The sequence below is a fragment of the Oncorhynchus nerka genome, linkage group LG7 (assembly GCF_034236695.1).
Source record: "Oncorhynchus nerka isolate Pitt River linkage group LG7, Oner_Uvic_2.0, whole genome shotgun sequence".
NCBI lineage: Eukaryota > Metazoa > Chordata > Actinopteri > Salmoniformes > Salmonidae > Oncorhynchus > Oncorhynchus nerka.
This window is the reverse complement of record NC_088402.1, coordinates 28,313,350-28,332,385: the sequence shown is the minus strand read 5'-3', so window position 1 is coordinate 28,332,385 and position 19,036 is coordinate 28,313,350. Positions and strand designations below refer to the sequence as shown.

The 19,036-nt window shown below is 43.0% G+C and overlaps 1 protein-coding gene across 1 annotated transcript in view; it reads right to left on the bottom strand.

Moving 5' to 3' along the window:
* Window positions 1-5,407: 5,407 nt before the first annotated feature.
* Window positions 5,408-19,036, bottom strand: part of LOC115121859 (neurexophilin-1-like) — a 52,296-nt gene continuing 38,667 nt past the window's right edge. The window contains exon 2 of the mRNA XM_029650995.2: window positions 5,408-7,614. Coding sequence (XP_029506855.1) covers window positions 6,859-7,614 — 756 coding nt within the window. The 3' untranslated portion in view covers window positions 5,408-6,858. The remainder of the gene's footprint in view (window positions 7,615-19,036) is intronic.

The following is a 19,036-nucleotide window of genomic DNA, read 5'->3' as shown; positions in this document are numbered from 1 at the left end:
CAATCCAAGCGTGGGCCGCGCCGGAGATGCCCAACTCGGAGAGGGTGGAGAGGAGGATCTGATGGTTCACAGTATCGAAGGCAGCCGATAGGTCTAGAAGGATGAGAGCAGAGGAGAGAGAGTTAGCTTTAGCAGTGCGGAGCGCCTCCGTGATACAGAGAAGAGCAGTCTCAGTTGAATGACTAGTCTTGAAACCTGACTGATTTGGATCAAGAAGGTCATTCTGAGAGAGATAGCGGGAGAGCTGGCCAAGGACGGCACGTTCAAGAGTTTTGGAGAGAAAAGAAAGAAGGGATACTGGTCTGTAGTTGTTGACATCGGAGGGATCGAGTGTAGGTTTTTTCAGAAGGGGTGCAACTCTCGCTCTCTTGAAGACGGGAGGGACGTAGCCAGCGGTCAGGGATGAGTTGATGAGCGAGGTGAGGTAAGGGAGAAGGTCACCGGAGATGGTCTGGAGAAGAGAGGTGGGGATAGGGTCAAGCGGGCAGGTTGTTGGGCGGCCGGCCGTCACAAGACGCGAGATGTCATCTGGAGAGAGAGGGGAGAAAGAGGTCAGAGCACAGGGTAGGGCAGTGTGAGCAGAACCAGCGGTGTCGTTTGACTTAGCAAACGAGGATCGGATGTCGTCGACCTTCTTTTCAAAATGGTTGACGAAGTCATCTGCAGAGAGGGAGGAGGGGGGGAGAGGGGGAGGAGGATTCAAGAGGGAGGAGAAGGTGGCAAAGAGCTTCCTAGGGTTAGAGGCAGATGCTTGGAATTTAGAGTGGTAGAAAGTGGCTTTAGCAGCAGAGAGAGAAGAGGAAAATGTAGAGAGGAGGGAGTGAAAGGATGTCAGGTCCGCAGGGAGGCGAGTTTTCCTCCATTTCCGCTCGGCTGCCCGGAGCCCTGTTCTGTGAGCTCGCAATGAGTCGTCGAGCCACGGAGCGGGAGGGGAGGACCGAGCCGGCCTGGAGGATAGGGGACATAGAGAGTCAAAGGATGCAGAAAGGGAGGAGAGGAGGGTTGAGGAGGCAGAATCAGGAGATAGGTTGGAGAAGGTTTGAGCAGAGGGAAGAGATGATAGGATGGAAGAGGAGAGAGTAGCGGGGAGAGAGAGCGAAGGTTGGGACGGCGCGATACCATCCGAGTAGGGGCAGTGTGGGAAGTGTTGGATGAGAGCGAGAGGGAAAAGGATACAAGGTAGTGGTCGGAGACTTGGAGGGGAGTTGCAATGAGGTTAGTGGAGGAACAGCATCTAGTAAAGATGAGGTCGAGCGTATTGCCTGCCTTGTGAGTAGGGGGAAGGTGAGAGGGTGAGGTCAAAAGAGGAGAGGAGTGGAAAGAAGGAGGCAGAGAGGAATGAGTCAAAGGTAGACGTGGGGAGGTTAAAGTCGCCCAGAACTGTGAGAGGTGAGCCGTCCTCAGGAAAGGAGCTTATCAAGGCATCAAGCTCATTGATGAACTCTCCGAGGGAACCTGGAGGGCGATAAATGATAAGGATGTTAAGCTTGAAAGGGCTGGTAACTGTGACAGCATGGAATTCAAAGGAGGCGATAGACAGATGGGTAAAGGGAGAAAGAGAGAATGACCACTTGGGAGAGATGAGGATCCCGGTGCCACCACCCCGCTGACCAGAAGCTCTCGGGGTGTGCGAGAGCACGTGGGCGGACGAAGAGAGAGCAGTAGGAGTAGCGGTGTTGTCTGTGGTGATCCATGTTTCCGTCAGAGCCAAGAAGTCGAGGGACTGGAGGGAGGCATAGGCTGAGATGAACTCTGCCTTGTTGGCCGCAGATCGGCAGTTCCAGAGGCTACCGGAGACCTGGAACTCCACGTGGGTCGTGCGCGCTGGGACCACCAGATTAGGGTGGCTGCGGCCATGCGGTGTGGAGCGTTTGTATGGTCTGTGCAGAGAGGAGAGAACAGGGATAGACAGACACATAGTTGACAGGCTAGAGAAGAGGCTACGCTAATGCAGAGGAGATTGGAATGACAAGTGGACTACACGTCTCGAATGTTCAGAAAGTTAAGCTTACGTAGCAAGAATCTAATTGACTAAAATGATTAAAATGATAGAGTACTGCTGGGGTAGGCTAGCTGCGTTGTTGACACTACCCTAATCAAGTCGAACCGTTGAGTGTGAAGTTTCTACAATGCTGCTTATCGGGAGCTAGCTGGCTAGCTAGCAGTGTTGGTTACGTTACGTTGCGTTAGGAGAACGACAATAGCTGGCTAGCTAACCTAGAAAATCACTGGGGCCCCACAAGGGTGCGTTCTGAGCCCTCCCCGCTATCATCCAGAAGGCGAGGTCAGTACAGGTGCATCAAAGCTGGGACCGAGAGACTGAAAAACAGCTTCTATCTCAAGGCCATCAGACTGTTAAACAGCCATCACTAACATTGAGTGGCTGCTGCCTACACACTGACTCAACTCCAGCCACTTCAATAATGGGAATTGATGGGAAATGATGTAAAACATATCACTAGCCACTTTAAACAATGCTACCTAATATAATGTTTACATACCCTACATTATTCATCTCATATGTATATGTATATACTGTACTCTATATCATCTACTGCATCTTTATGTAATACATGTATCACTAGCCACTTTAACTATGCCACTTTGTTTACATACTCATCTCATATGTATATACTGTACTCGATACCATCTACTGTATCTTGCCTATGCCGCTCTGTACCATCACTCATTCATATATCTTTATGTACATATTCTTTATCCCCTTACACTTGTGTGTATAAGACAGTAGTTTTGGAATTGTTAGTTAGATAACTTGTTGGTTATTACTGCATTGTCGGAACTAGAAGCACAAGCATTTCGCTACACTCGCATTAACATCTGCTAACCATGTGTGTGTGACAAATAAAATTTGATTTGATACAGTGGACTGGTATGTGTTTTGTTAGACTCAGAGTCAATCGTTGTTACACTCAGAGTCAATCATTTTGTGTCGGGCTTTGTAAAGACTTGAAAGGTTTGAGGGGGGCTGGACTCATAGACAGGAGTTGTATATTTTTTGTTTATGAGCACCTACAGTTGTGCGGACAAGCACTGCCACCAATGGAGTGAATATGCTAGAAGAGTACACTAACAGCCCCTTTGCCCCCATGCCAAGGAACTGACTAGCTAGAGAAAGGGGGATACCTAATCAGCTGTACAACTGAATGCATTCACCTGAAATGTGCCTGCCATATTGAACCCAACACCTCTGAATCAGACCGGTGCAGGGGGTTGGCCTTAACCCACTGTTCCCGACATGGATATTGATTAACGGCCTTGCCCAGAAAGACAGAGTTTTAACTGGTCAGCTCGGGGATTCGACCCAGTATACTTTCAGTTACAGGCCCAACGCTCCTACTCGCCAGGCTACCTGCTGCGCTGGTATTGTTAGCTACATTTCCTCACACCTCTTTTCTGCTGCGCTGATGTTGGCTGATCGGATAGCATCCTCTTTGAAGTGAAATTGAAAATTGATAGAATAGCATCACTTGTCAACGTTTGATGATATGGCAACCTCATCAGTTGAGAATTTTGTTCCGTTTCGAAATCCTCTGGCTATAGACATTTCGATTTCTCACGCCTTCATGGGACGGTCCTGACGTCCTGAAGTCGCTATGAATTCTGGATATTGTAGTTTGCTTACAACCAGGCGATGTAGATTGCCTGTTTCTACCAGTGAGATACAGAAACGCTCATATATGGCATACAACAATTCTAAATTGGTATGACATATATTTTAATAACATATTAAATGGACATATATAGTGAAACAGAGCAGAGGTGACATTAAATGGACATATATAGTGAAATAGAGCAGAGGTGACATTAAATGGACATATATAGTGAAACAGAGCAGAGGTGACATTTCCATTTAATATTGTCTCGATTAGTATGGTCAGATAAATTCAATCTGAATCTTATAGATAAAGATAGTGGCTGTATACAGACATACTGTAATGAAACAGCAGGGAGCTTCGAGCCCGAGGTCCGGCGGGCTATCGACTGTGCCGCGAAAGCATGTTCGAACGGCAGAGGCTATTTCTGCGCGTATAAACCCAGGGTCGTTACACTACTCCCTCCTTTCAAAGAGCGCGTCTTCGCGCTAGCTTGAGAATCTAAGACTTACAGGAATGCGCTCACCGGCTAAGTACATGCACTGTCGTGGATGCGAGGTCCGATCACTTCTGACACCAGTGTAATGAAACAGGCAGAGAGCAGGTCTCGAACACTCGATCTTCGAGCACGAGGTCCGGCGCGCTATCGACTGTGCCGCAACAGCAAGCTCGAGGTGCAGCGTCGATTTCCGCGCTTATAAACCTAGGGTCGTTACACTACTATTCCTTGTGGAGCAATTTGTCTGTAATACAGTATGTTTGAGTGTATACGTTCAAAACATATGCCGAATATCACACATTAGAGTACATCCCTGTAGACTTGTTAAAAGTGAATAATTCAGGGCTAAACTTTAGGAGGCCTACTCCTTAATGAGGCCGGCTGTAAAAGCACCCTGCAGACAGCCGATGAACACACAAACCTGGCACACACTTTAATTACTGATAAATTGTGAGCCAGATAAACGCAGCGAGGAGCGGATTTCTCCTCCAGAGGGTTCTAAATCGCTGTAAAGCCGAGTGCTGATCCTAACTGCCGACTACGAGGCTTCCATGGCAGGTGCCACTGCACTGAGGAGTCCCACAACAGACGCTGCTATCTGCTATTGACTCCAAACGGCACTCACTCACAATCTCCTCAATCTCTCTCACAGGGACTGGAACACAACTTGGCTTCCATGCATAACTTCTCTCTGTAGACTATAAGGAAAACACGGTATCATAGACCAGAGTGACTCTGGGAAGAATTGAAGCTTAAACTCAGGAAGTATAGAGCTTACTGTATATGTATTGTATGGTCTTCTGATTGGTCTTGGAGTGAATTTGGATGAATGGTGTGATCAGTTTTGCTTTGATGAAGTTGGAAAAAGTTTGGTTCTTGTCTTGATCAGGAAGATCAAGAACCAATTCTAAGAAGTTCCGGAATGTATAGGCTCTATAAGGAATGGTAGATCAGGATAACATTTATTTTTATATATCCTATTAAAATGTTACAGATTATGTGACATTATGATGCGCTAAGAAAAGCATGGAGCTCAGTTTGATCTGTATCTTTGGAGTGAGATGTGTGAACAGTGAGGAAATCGATTAAATGTATACTATGCACTATTAGGTACAACATGTTGGAAGACTGAATTATGTTGAGAATAATTATTGTACATGCTTCAATGTCTGGCAATTGAGATATCCTTAATATCTATTGACCTTGAAATCCTACCATCATTATAATCATTGAGACATGCATATAGAGAAATCACACTCAAGAACATTAAACTGATAAAACGTACAGTATTTTTATTCATATGTACACCTCCATCCCATCCGTCCCCCATAAATAAATGTTTTAGTCATACAGTTGATGAGTACGTATAATATATTTAGACAGTTCTAAAGCGTATGTACAGGGTAGCTGTTTTCAAGGATTCACGTCTACGTCATCAGCAACATCAGTGTCTTTGTTTGAGGGACCAATAATGAGTATTAATGGAATGAGAGAGAAAGGGAGAGAGAGTGAGTGAGTGAGAGCGAGAGAGCAAGAGAACGAGAGAACGAGAAAGAGAGAGTTTGTGGGAAGAGGGAGACAGCTTTATGTGGGCATATACAGACGCAGGTCAATTCGGGATAAACTATGTACAATACAAACCATTCATACAAATTAGGCTCTCTAAGACATAAAATTCATTACATTACATGTTTTATTAAGTCAATGACAATGAGCAAAGCCCCAAGTCAATCAAAACTGAATATGAACAATAAACCGAATAAGGCTGTGATTTTCTAATAATAATCTGAGCCAAGATTTATACAGGGACACTCCAAATAAGCTGAAGAATGAACAGCATCATTTCTGAACATGTAAAATGCTTAATTTTTTAAATATTTTTTTATAAAACATGCCTGCGGAGAAGCCTGCTCAATGCTAGCTCAATGTTAAGTCCGTCAGGCCATGGGGCCATCTCCACCTGATGCTTTGATTGCACACCAACACACTCCTCTTCTTCAGCTCTCTCGCCTTTGGGGTCGAAGGGTTTGGAAATGTGTGGGGATCTTGAAGGCCTTCAAGGATAAGAGTCTGGACTGTTATTTCTGAGAGAGCGGAATTGAACTACTTTGAATGAAGAGTATTGCAGGTGCAAACAAAACACAGGATCCTGTACGTTGCAGTCCAATTGGTAGCTCACAGAACTGAACTTTCACACAGAAAGTATGGTGGCCCTGAGGAGCAAACTAAGAAATACTAAAAGGAGAAAATCTAGGCATTTAGAAACAAACTGGACCAAGCAAATTTACCTAACATAACATAAAAAGTTGTTACAAACTAATAAGACTTACATGAGATGCTGATTTTACTTAGTTACAAATGGAACTATCAACCTCAAATATGTACACATTATGCATCTATGAAATCATTGATGGAAAAAAGGTATGAAAACAATAAAACAAATGGATTATAATCAATATTATTTGTTCAGTCATAGTATTTGTATACTAATAACATAATTATAATTATACAAATAATAATGGTTTTGCACAACATTTGAAAGAAAAAAAGTACTGCTCCCATAAATCTTTACTTTCTGTATTGTCATCAAAAGTCTTCATTTCATATATAGGTAATTAATTCATTTGACACATTCTTTTATGTTCAGAACATTACAGCTAACATATATTTCTCTGGGTGGGGAAAAATAAGAAGCCCCACTAAGTAACTTTCTGCTCCACATTGGGGTTGTTGTTGTGGGAGTGGTCAGCCAGAGGGGAAGTAGGGAGTTTCACTGTGGTAGTTGTAGTCCGGGCAGACTTTCTGCACCAGCTTGTAGTCAGTGCTGTAGAAGGAGATGTAGATGCAGATTACTTTAAAGGGCTTGGAACAGAGCCAGGAGACGTGGCTCTGAGTCTGCTCCTGGTAACATGTCTTGGATGGGTCGAAGTTACACAGCGTGTTCCTGGCACCCTTCTCCACCTTCTCGTACTCGATGCGGCAGTTGAAGGACTTGGAGTCCTTGGCGTCAATCACGGACTGCTGGGCTGCCACATCGAACTCCACGATCTTCGTTGGCGGGACGAGACTCACAGACACGTTTCCCTGGCCTGTGGAGTTGTGTCTGAAGTAGACGCTGAATGTTCCGTTGCCGTGGTCCACAATCTTCCCGGTGATGAGGAGGTTGAGCTTGACTGTCTTGATGTTGGAGTGGAAGTCTCCCCAGCCAAACATCTTCTTGAACTTGCCTGTCTTGACCATAGGCCGCCGTTTGGCTCTAGGTCTAGAATCATGGAGGTCGGTGGAGTTCCTCAGCCAGTCCCAGAGGTCCTGCTCGGAGTAGGGCTCCGGGGTGTCGTAGCGCAGGTCCAGGGCCGTGGTGTTCTCTTTGCCATGGAGAGTCTGTGACAGCAACCTGCTGATTGACAGGTCCTTGCCGCTTTCTGTCCATATGTGTTTTAACGTTGACTTGGGGCTGCCCGATTTGAGGAGGTCTCCCTTGGAAGCATGTACACTTGTCACCTGAAACAAAGAGAGAAGAGGAGATACGTTTCTCTAACTGGTTTGTCATACATTTAGAGGCTGTTACAGGAGACACGGTAGTACTAGAGACAATTAAACATTTATCTAAACAGGCAACGAGGCACATCAGCAGATATTAATATCAGATTCGGAAAATATTGACTTCATATTCAGGCCCAGCACACAGCTTTCTACAAAACTGACCGATCAAAAGGGATTCTAAACTGGTAATCCATCTTCCAACGATCTTCAATTTAAAAAAGTAGCAGACAGCCCCCATTTGGGAGTTAGAATGTGAGAGACAGAACACAGCGATCCACTCTCTCTCTCTCTCTCTCTCTCTCTCTCTCTCTCTTTGTCAGTCAGATAGTAGAAGGGATTTCCACTTGGCTCCCCCAGATAGATAAATGCAGTGGCTATTCAGTGAATAAAGACCAGACTATTAAACACAGAGCGCTGCTTGGATTGATGATTGATGAACCCCCAGGATTTCACCATTTAGCCAAGATGAGCGGAATTAGGTTCATTCAGGCCCCGGCGGCGGAAAGTGACATTGATTGGCTGATTTCTACTGTAAGACATGACAGCAGATCCGTCTTGCCCAGGGTTTTTGCATTTTGTGGGCCGAGGCACTCCGGGGTCGATATGTAGAAAATAAGGTTTCGCTACCAATAAGTTTGCTCTTTGGACATGAATTGACTTCCTCCCTACAGACAAGTTTAAACATATCATTGTGTAGGGGGGAAATATGCCTATATGGTTCCCATAAGGCTCTTGGTGTAGAGAAAAAAAAAGAAACAAAATCAAAACGTTGAATGACCTGGGGTGTGTTTTGAATTGCACATTAAAAGCCATTTGAACCTAGCTTGGAGTAGAGTAGAACATTATCATATCATTTCTGTAGGAAGCGTTCTTTGCGCACTGGCCAGAAGTAGGATCTTAATTTGAGCCAGTTTGCTACAACAGGAAAATTATCCTGCAGCAACAGGAAATGTGAATTAATTATGTGGATTATAATGAATGATTATAGTAGTTACAGGTGACATTTTCCAACCTCTATTTTAGCCTTGTTTCTATTGACCACAGGGTAATGGGTACATTATTCCACTCTGAACCTGCGTATGAAGAATAGCCGTAAGCCCTGACTGCTTGAAATACCTTGAAATACCAAATTCATTAGTTCCCATTAAACTACATATTGCTACTAAACATACACAATTTCATTGATTACATAAGGAGATTACAATACAAATGTATTGATCAGAAATCTTCTCTGCATCTGGTTTAAGTCAATGGAAATGTTTACAGATTAATTGAGATAAAATATGAAGGAAGATTAGCCTACTGAACAGGGCCGAATACATGGATATTGATTAAGGCAGCCCTCCGCAACGCTTTAATTCAGAGGGGTTGGGTTAAATGCGGAAGACACATTTCAGTTGAATGCATTCAGTTGCACAACTGACTAGGTATACCCTTTCCCTTTCCTTTCCCTTTAATAGCATATGTAATAATGTGTATTTTTTGTTGTTGTTGAGCTCATTCATTTGCATGATGTGATGGCACACTAAAATGTGGATATTTATCCATACTTACTGTTTGTCCATTGTCCTCTATAGACAGCCACCACACAATATACACACACACATCGATCTACGAAGCGTCGGGCAGTTTATCTGACTTCATCATCCAGCATGCTTTGGGCCTTGGGCCAATGTGTTTGACTCCATTTTACAGCATGCTTTGGGCCATGGGCCAGTGTGTCTGCTGAGGCTCAGTGTTGCCAGATGGGTAGTTTACCTTGGGGGACGGACGGTGCATCTGGTAAACATGGACAGCACTCTGGCCAGCAGAGGCCTGAGCCTCACAGCTGACTATAGGCCAGGCTCAGACAGATGGCTTCCCCTGGGCCTAGGCTATAGGTATAGGGAGATGGCTGGGTCAGAGAGAGCTGTACATGCTCTGTGTGTTCAGGATGTAAGTCATTACACAATGCAACAGCAGTCGACATAGTGGTTCATCAATCATCAACAGCAGATGCTATGGAATGACACACACATACATGTACGCACACATGAACCCATAAATGCACAAACACACAAACACACACACGCACTATAGCAGGATACCATTTGACCTAAGCAGCAAGAGGACTAATGTGCACCTATAGTGGCTGGTTGACCTCCACTCCAGGTCACAATACTGTTAGTCTGTCTCTACTGCAAGCTAGCTGATAACCATCACAACTCAGCTAGCTGATAACCATCACAACTCAGCCAGCTGATAACCATCACAACTCAGCTAGCTGATACCCATCACAACTCAGCTAGCTGATACCCATCACATCTCAGCTACCTGATACCCATCACATCTCAGCTACCTGATACTCATCACATCTCAGCTAGCCGATACGCATCACATCTCAGCTAGCCGATACCCATCACATCTCAGCTAGCTGATACCCATCACATCTCAGCTACCTGATACCATCACATCTCAGCTAGCCGATACGCATCGCATCTCAGCTAGCCGATACGCATCACATCTCAGCTAGCCGATACCCATCACATCTCAGCTAGCTGATACCCATCACATATCAGCTAGCTGATACCCATCACATCTCAGCTACCTGATACCATCACATCTCAGCTAGCCGATACGCATCACATCTCAGCTAGCCGATACGCATCACATCTCAGCTAGCCGATACCCATCACATCTCAGCTAGCCGATAACCATCACAACTCAGCTAACCGATAACATCACAACTCAGATAGCCAATAACCATCACAACTCAGCTAGCGGATAACCATCACAACTCAGCTAGCTGATAACCATCACAACTCAGCTAGCGGATAACCATCACAACTCAGCTAGCTGATACCATCACAACTCAGCTAGCCGAAAACCATCACTAATCAAATAGCCGATAACCATCACAACTCAGCTAACCGATAACCATCACAACTCAGCTAACAGATAACCCTCACAACTCAGCTAGCTGATAACCATCACAACTCAGCTAGCGGATAACCATCACAACTCAGCTAGCGGATAACCATCACAACTCAGCTAGCAGATAACCATCACAACTCAGCTAGCTGATACCATCACAACTCAGCTACCTGATACCATCACATCTCAGCTAGCCGATACGCATCACATCTCAGCTAGCTGATACCCATCACATCTCAGCTACCTGATACCATCACATCTCAGCTAGCCGATACGCATCACATCTCAGCTAGCCGATACGCATCACATCTCAGCTAGCTGATAACCATCACATCTCAGCTAGCCGATAACCATCACAACTCAGCTAACCGATAACATCACAACTCAGATAGCCAATAACCATCACAACTCAGCTAGCGGATAACCATCACAACTCAGCTAGCTGATAACCATCACAACTCAGCTACCTGATAACCCTCACAACTCAGCTAGCTGATAACCATCACAACTCAGATAGCGGATAACCATCACAACTCAGCTAGCAGATAACCATCACAACTCAGCTAGCTGATACCATCACAACTCAGCTAGCCGAAAACCATCACTAATCAGATAGCCGATAACCATCACAACTCAGCTAGCCGATAACCATCACAACTCAGCTACCTGATAACCCTCACAACTCAGCTACCTGATAACCATCACAACTCAGCTAGCTGATAACCATCACAACTCAGCTAGCTGATAACCATCACATCTCAGCTACCTGATAACCATCACATCTCAGCTACCTGATAACCATCACACCTCAGCTACCTGATAACCATTACAACTCAGCTACCTGATAACCATCACAACTCAGCTAGCCGATAACCATCACAACTCAGCTACCTGATAACCCTCACAACTCAGCTACCTGATAACCATCACAACTCAGCTAGCTGATAACCATCACAACTCAGATAGCGGATAACCATCACAACTCAGCTAGCAGATAACCATCACATCTCAGCTACCTGATACCCATCACATCACATCTCAGCTACCTGATACCCATCACAACTCAGCTAGCTGATAACCATCACAACTCAGCTAGCTGATAACCATCACAACTCAGCTAGCTGATAACCATCACAACTCAGCTATCTGATAGCCATCACAACTCAGCTAGCTGATAGCCATCACAACTCAGCTAGCTGATAACCATCACAACTCAGCTAGCTGATAACCATCACATCTCAGCTACCTGACAACCATCACATCTCAGCTACCTGATAACCATCACATCTCAGCTACCTGATAACCATCACATCTCAGCTACCTGAGAACCATCACATCTCAGCTACCTGATAACCATCACATCTCAGCTACCTGATAACCATCACATCTCAGCTACATGAGAACCATCACATCTCAGCTACCTGATAACCATCACAACTCATCTCTGAATGGACTGCTGTCACCAATGACATGCCAAAATCCCCTCATACATCATTTAGTGGTGATTCTGAAATAGCACCCTATTTCCTATATGCAGTTGGGCACTTGTTTTGCCCAGCCAAGCCCACTACATAGAGGTCTGGTCAAAAGTATTGCACTATGAAGGTAATAGGATCCAGAAAATATGATGGAGTGAAAGTTTTTCTTCAACTAATAGCAAACAGAGAACACCAATAGAAAGCACCATAGTCCAAACTCATCCATTCATTAAGAGTTTGAGAACAAAATGGATGCCTTAAAATTGACCCGGCCAAAGTCACATAGAATGTGAGTTCTAGATCTGTCATTCTCATTGAAAGCAAGTCTAAGAAGTGGTAGACCTGTTCTATGTGCTTTATACAATGATTCTCTACACTATACTTGTTTGTTTTGTCACAAACTAAAATTAGGCAAAATATTTGAATTTTAACAACCAGGGAACGACGGAGTGATTTCTGCATATTGCACTTTTAACTACAACAGCAATCTATAGCTCCTTAGGCTGGAAAACCAATATTTACTGTCCTTTAGCAATGGCAGACTGTTTTCATCTATGGAATATTAAAAGTCTTTACAGTGCTGTGATGCTACAGTATATATTCTAATAAAGAGAACATTGATTGTGTGGCTATAGTTAAGTACCGTATCGTTCTGTTTAAACAAATGAAGACATGGTCTAAGACTTAATGCAAACACCACAGATAGGGGTGACAACATGTCAGCCTTTAGTCTAACACATAAACACACCCCTTAAAATCCCCTCATACATCATTTAGTGGTGATTCTGAAATAGCACCCTATTCACCCCCTGAAATCAATATCCAGAGCCCCTTAGGAATATCTTACATTGAAACAACATGATTTTATGTGGGGAGCAACAGAGTTTGGTTCAACCTACAGTACATAATGCCAGGGGAAGGTTTCACTAGGCGTAAGTTCATTACCAGGACATCAACCATAGTTTGAGCTATGACATTCACCGCAGTACATTAAAGAGTTTCATACTTGAATAACATGACATGATATCACACATATAAAGTTGTCCTACTTAAGGTCTGCCAAAAAAAGTGAAGGCATTGCCCATACTTAACATATACCACAATGAAACTTTACAATGAAATTATATCGTTTATATTTTTCACACGACACACATTTCATACTGTTAAAAAACAACCTTCTACTTAGCCTATTGGACGACTGAGTTGATGTTAATATTAGAAAATCTAATTTAGTCTTCTTTTGCAAAAGAGAGTCGACAAAAGATTGGAGAAGAGATGAGCTTCCTAACGTTCTACTTAGCTCTTATTGAAAACCTCCAATCATATCCATGGTAAAGAAACTGCAACGCTTTTCCTGAGATGTAATTCTAGGGGGAAGAATGAAGTCCGGCAGACTATAATGGGTTGAATGAAAATATCCCTCATGAAAGACGATGGAGAAAGGGAACAGAAAGAGAGGGAGAGTCGACAGTTCTATAAGAAGGAGAGAGAAGGAAGGACAGCGGAGGAGTGACCCTGGGCATACATACAGCTAACCTCCAATTGAGTAAAGTTTTATCAGCGAGAGTATAGAATCTTCCTTCAGTATTGATTGGCCAGCTGTAACTAATAAGAAACGGGATCTTCACAATACAATACTCATAGCTAACCACATCCCGTGCAGCCACTGTAACCTTGTATGCATTTAAATATTTCCTCTAAACATTTTTTTTTTTTTTTTTTTGTCATTGATGACATTTTTGTAATACTTGAATGCAATGGAGAACGTGAAACTATTGCTCTTTCTTACAGAACAACAACAACACTCCGTTTTCTTTTGAATCAATATCACTACTGCCAACCTCTTCAAATACATTACTTTTGCTATATATTCAGTCAGAACCCATTCAACAAGGGCATCATTAGCTGACAGTCCCCGATTTCAGGCACTAAACTTAAAAAAAAAAAAAAAATGTTTTATTTAAACGTTTTTATTGATTTGATCAAACACTATACATCTGACCGTATGTTGGCTCATACAGTTGGGATCCTGTCCTCTATTCCCCTACTATAAGTACAGGGCCGTAAAACAGAGTCATCACTAACATGACTACTCAGTATGCTTGCCTTGGGCTGAAACCATTGGTGCTGGAGAGCAGAGCCGGCACTGCAGAGAGCAAGACAGCTGTTATGCAGTGCTGTAATATCACATTGTGACCATGCACTAGAACTGCCTAATGGTCTTGTAAGAAGGCTGTTAGATGCACAATTAAAGCAGACTCTTCTTACTGTGTATGTGCCTGTGTGTGTGTGCGTGTGTGGATGAGAGAATGTGTGTGTGGATGAGAGAATGTGTATGTGTGTGTATGTGTATTTGTAAAATGACCATAGGCTCCCTGTGGCATCGGTAAGTAGGTAATGTGATAGAAATGCACAGTCCCAGACACACAGTAAAGGAAGTGGAGCAGAGACCAGTGTTTTAAGGTGATCAGGGGCCTGGAGCTCCAACCAACCAAGCAACCAACCAAGCAACCAAGCAACCACACTCTAAAAGGACATTCACAACCTGTTTGTTCCCTTCCACCATTGTTGTGCTTTATGTTGGTATCTAGAACAAATATATGAACACAAAAGTGGCATTTGCTGTGAGCTTTTAAATGTAATCAGCTTGTGTGACTGGCACACGTTGTCTTGCTCTCCTCCCTACTGCAGCAAAAAGGCACCACAGCAGAGCAAGTGTTCATTGTGCTGAATATCATTTCAGCCATTTATTTTCTTACTGAACATCTCTGTTACCGATATCCCTAATTTGTTGAGGAGAAACATTCCCTATTTCCGCAACCCTTGCTCTCTTTACGTGAAACACGTAAGCATCATATGCATATGACCAATAAGGCCTGACCTATAGCCTATCATAATGACGTCAATAAAATGGTTATAACACACTCCATACACATTTATATCGACACCAAAATGGATGCGGAGGAGGCAAAAAGGAAACTCGAAACGGGTGAATGTTTACTGGATAAACAGGAGGTAAAGGGGAAGTCAGATCTGTGGAACACAAAGATCTGAGATCACAAAAAAGGCAGGTATAATAGCAAGCATTAGGTGAGTATTATGTGTGCAAATAGTTGCTCTTAGATTACAATATTATAATTTTGTCTGAACATTTGGAACAGTGTAAACATTTAAGTGATATTGCCCAAGAAGCTGGTGTTTGAAGGATATATTGCCACGGGTGTTGTTAGGCCCGAAAACCAGCTTCAAGGGCATTATCACTTTTATACAACGGGTTACCAACATATTCAAATAAACATTATTTTGATGAATTTATTCATACTATTTCATCCTTCCACAAGTTATAGTCACCACACAAATCTAAGATTGCTACCCAAGCTGGCTGGTCGTTCGTTCAGTTCAGTTGCCAGAGACGCGACCCAGTCGTTAACTATTTTTGTTCTGCATCTATGGACACAACCCAGTCGTTCATTCTAAATGTTCCATTATCATACTGGCTAGCAACGTTCTTATCCCTTGCTTGCTATCTAGCCAAATACGGAAAACTTACTATCACATCAAACAGTGCAGCCAGAATAACAGCAGCTACATTTGCATTTGTTTAAGCTGTTTTCTAGTGACATTTACATTTGGATACATCCGTAACAATGATGTACAATTTCGCCTGGTATAGGAAATTTGCTCTCTCGTCAGGACACTGTTGTTCAGAGGAGCTAGCCAACAACACAGATAACACAATCACTTAAAACAGAAGCTGGAAAGATTTCAATATTGAAACAATGTTGCAAATGTCAGAGAAACAGACAGCAAGGTTTATACAAATCTCTGCTGTTAAAAACCAAATGTTAGACTAAAAGAAATGGGAGATAATGTCTAGATGCTTTTTATTGTGGAGATCAAGTTGATAAATTGACTGGCTGGGTTGATGAGACAATGGATTGCGCATTGAGATGGACAGTCTAAATAGGCATTTCAACGTCATAGACTTAGACTCTGGTAACTTGTGGAATAGTGACCGGCTGGAATGCGGTTTTAACCAATCAGCATCCAGGATTAGACCCACCCGTTCATATAACACAAAATAAATAAGTTTACCAGAGCATTGACATCACCAGACCCGGGCTTTCGGGGCACTGAATCCCTGCTGGGATGATGTAAAACAAACTAGTCTACACTGCATTACACACTGCAATGAATACTCCAATCATGAGCCCTGGCCTGCCCTGCCCTTTTAGTGCTGCTTAAAACCAGCATTTCTGTGTACGGTGACACTTTAAGAGGTGGAGTCGAAGTGGTTCTCCAAAGAAATTTTTGATTAGTCCAAAGAAATGTTAATTCTCTGAGGGAGAGAGTGCAAAGATGAGATTAGCTTGCCACTACAATAGGACATTTTGTTAGCCCATGATGATGTTATTCAGAGTTACTGAACTCACAGTAAGCCAGATTTGAGTAACTTGTTGTTGACTCAAAAGCTGCACTGACAGATACGATAAAATACTAACTAACGTTAGGGACTACCCAGTCTAGCTAGCAGTGCTGCTAACATTAGCTATCCAGTACATTTTATGAGCAGGATTTTGACAGTAATTGATTAGCTATCTAGACACTGAATCCAACTGCTGGAACTCAGTTCACCATCCGACAAGTATCACTAACTAACCAATTACTGTCTAATCAAGTACTGTCCGAATATGCAAAAAAAATGATAATAAAGCTAGCTACCTAACTTAAGGCTAATATGACATTAGCTACTTTTGTTAACATCAGTTAAATTATTTTTTCTGTAGAAAAAACAAAGCAATATATACAGTGCCTTGCAAAAGTATTCATCCCCCTTGGCATTTTTCCTATTTTGTTGCATTACAACCTGTAATTTAAATAGATTTTATTTGGATTTCATGTAATGGACATACACAAAATAGTCTAAATTAGTGAAGTGAATTGAAAAAAAGTATTTGTTTCAAAAGAATAAAAAACAGAAAAATGGTGCATGCATATGTATTTCCCCCCCTTTGCTATAAAGCCCTTAAATACGATAATTAATTAAATAAAGTCCACCTGTGTGCAATCTAAGTGTCACATGACCTCAGTATACATACACCTGTTCTGAAAAGCCCCAGAGTCTACAACACCACTCAGCAAGGGGCACCACCAATCAAGCGGCACCATGAACACCAAGGAGCTCTCCAAACAGGTCAGGGACAAAGTTGTGGAGAAGTACAGATCAGGGTTGGGTTATAAAAAAATCTCAGAAACTTTGAACATCCCACAATGCACCATTAAATCTATTATATATATTTTTTAAGAAAATGGGACCACCACAAACCTGCCAAGAGGGCCGCCCACCAAAATTCACGGACCAGGCAAGGAGGGCATTAATCAGAGAGGCAACAAAGAGACCAAAGGTAACCCTGAAGGAGCTGCAAAGCTCCACAGATGAGATTGGAGTATCTATCCATAGGACCACTTTAAGCTGTACACTCCACAGAGCTGGGCTTTGTGGAAGAGAAGAAAATAAGCAAACACGTTTGGTGTTCGCCAAAGGCCAACATCCCCACAGTGAAGCATGGTGGTGGCAGCATCATGCTGTGGGGATGTTTGTCATCAGCAGGGACTGGGAAACTGGTCAGAATTGAAGGAATGATGGATGGCGCTAAATACATGGATAATCTTGAGGGAAACCTGTTTCAGTCTACCAGAGATTTGAGACTGGGACGGAAGTTCACCTTCCAGAAGGACAATGACCCTAAGCATACCGCTAAAGCAACACTTGAGTGGTTTAAGGGGAAAGATTTAAATGTCTTGGAATGGCCTAGTCAAAGCCCAGACCTCAATCCAATTGATAATCTGTGGTATGACTTAAATATTGCTGTACACCAGTGGAACCCATCCAACTTGAAGGAGATGGAGAAGTTTTGCCTTGAAGAATGGGCAAAAATCCCAGTGGCTAGATGTGCCAAGCTTATAGAGACATACCCCAAGAGACTTGCAGCTGTAATTGCTGCAAAAGGTGGCTCTATAAAGTATTGACTTCGGGGGGGGTTGAATAGTTATGCACACTCAAGTTCTGTTTTTTTGTCTTAATTCTTGTTTGTTTCACAATAAAACATATTTTACATCCTCAAAGTGGTAGGCATGTTGTGTAAATCACATGATACAACCCCCCAAAAACATTTTAATTCCAGGTTGTAAGGCAACAAAATAGGAAAAATGCCAAGGGGGTGAATACATTCGCAAGCCATTGTATAAGATTGACATAGATCATTTATTATTGAGGAAGAGGTCGAGAGATGCAGCTCAGCAAACACAGAGACGGTTGTTGTATTTGCAGGACTAGGTGAATCGATTTTGTGTGTGTTTACAATACAATTATGTAGCAAGTAGCTACATAGATGGGTTGGCTGACAATGTCACAAACAATTTGTGAGCTTCCATGGGGCAGAAGTCAGCCTGTTGTGATTCTGGATGGCCAGATTGATAACAAGAATGACAAACTGATATGTGGGGAATTGTAAGTGGCTCATTTCAGTATGTTTCATCATGTTATCAAATAAAATGTTAAAATCACATTTTATTTGTGTGACGCTAGTCTGAAGAAGTGGACCAAGATGCAGCGTGGGGTAGGTTAATCATATTCTTTAATGATTGCCAGAAAAACAAGAACGAGCGAACCAACGAAACGTACAGCCTTGTAGGGCTCAACAGCAACAATACAAGGACAAGATCCCACAACATAGATGGGAAAAAAGGCTACCTAAGTATGATTCCCAATCAGAGACAACGATAGACAGCTGCCTCTGATTGGGAACCACACGCGGCCAAACACAAAGAAATACAACACATAGAATGCCCACGCAAATCACACCCTGACCAAACCAAATAGAGACATAAAAAGGCTCTCTAAGGTCAGGGCGTGACAATTTGTCACATACACATATTTAGCAGATGTTATTGCGGGTGTAGCGAAATGCTTGTAGTAAGGTGTTTAG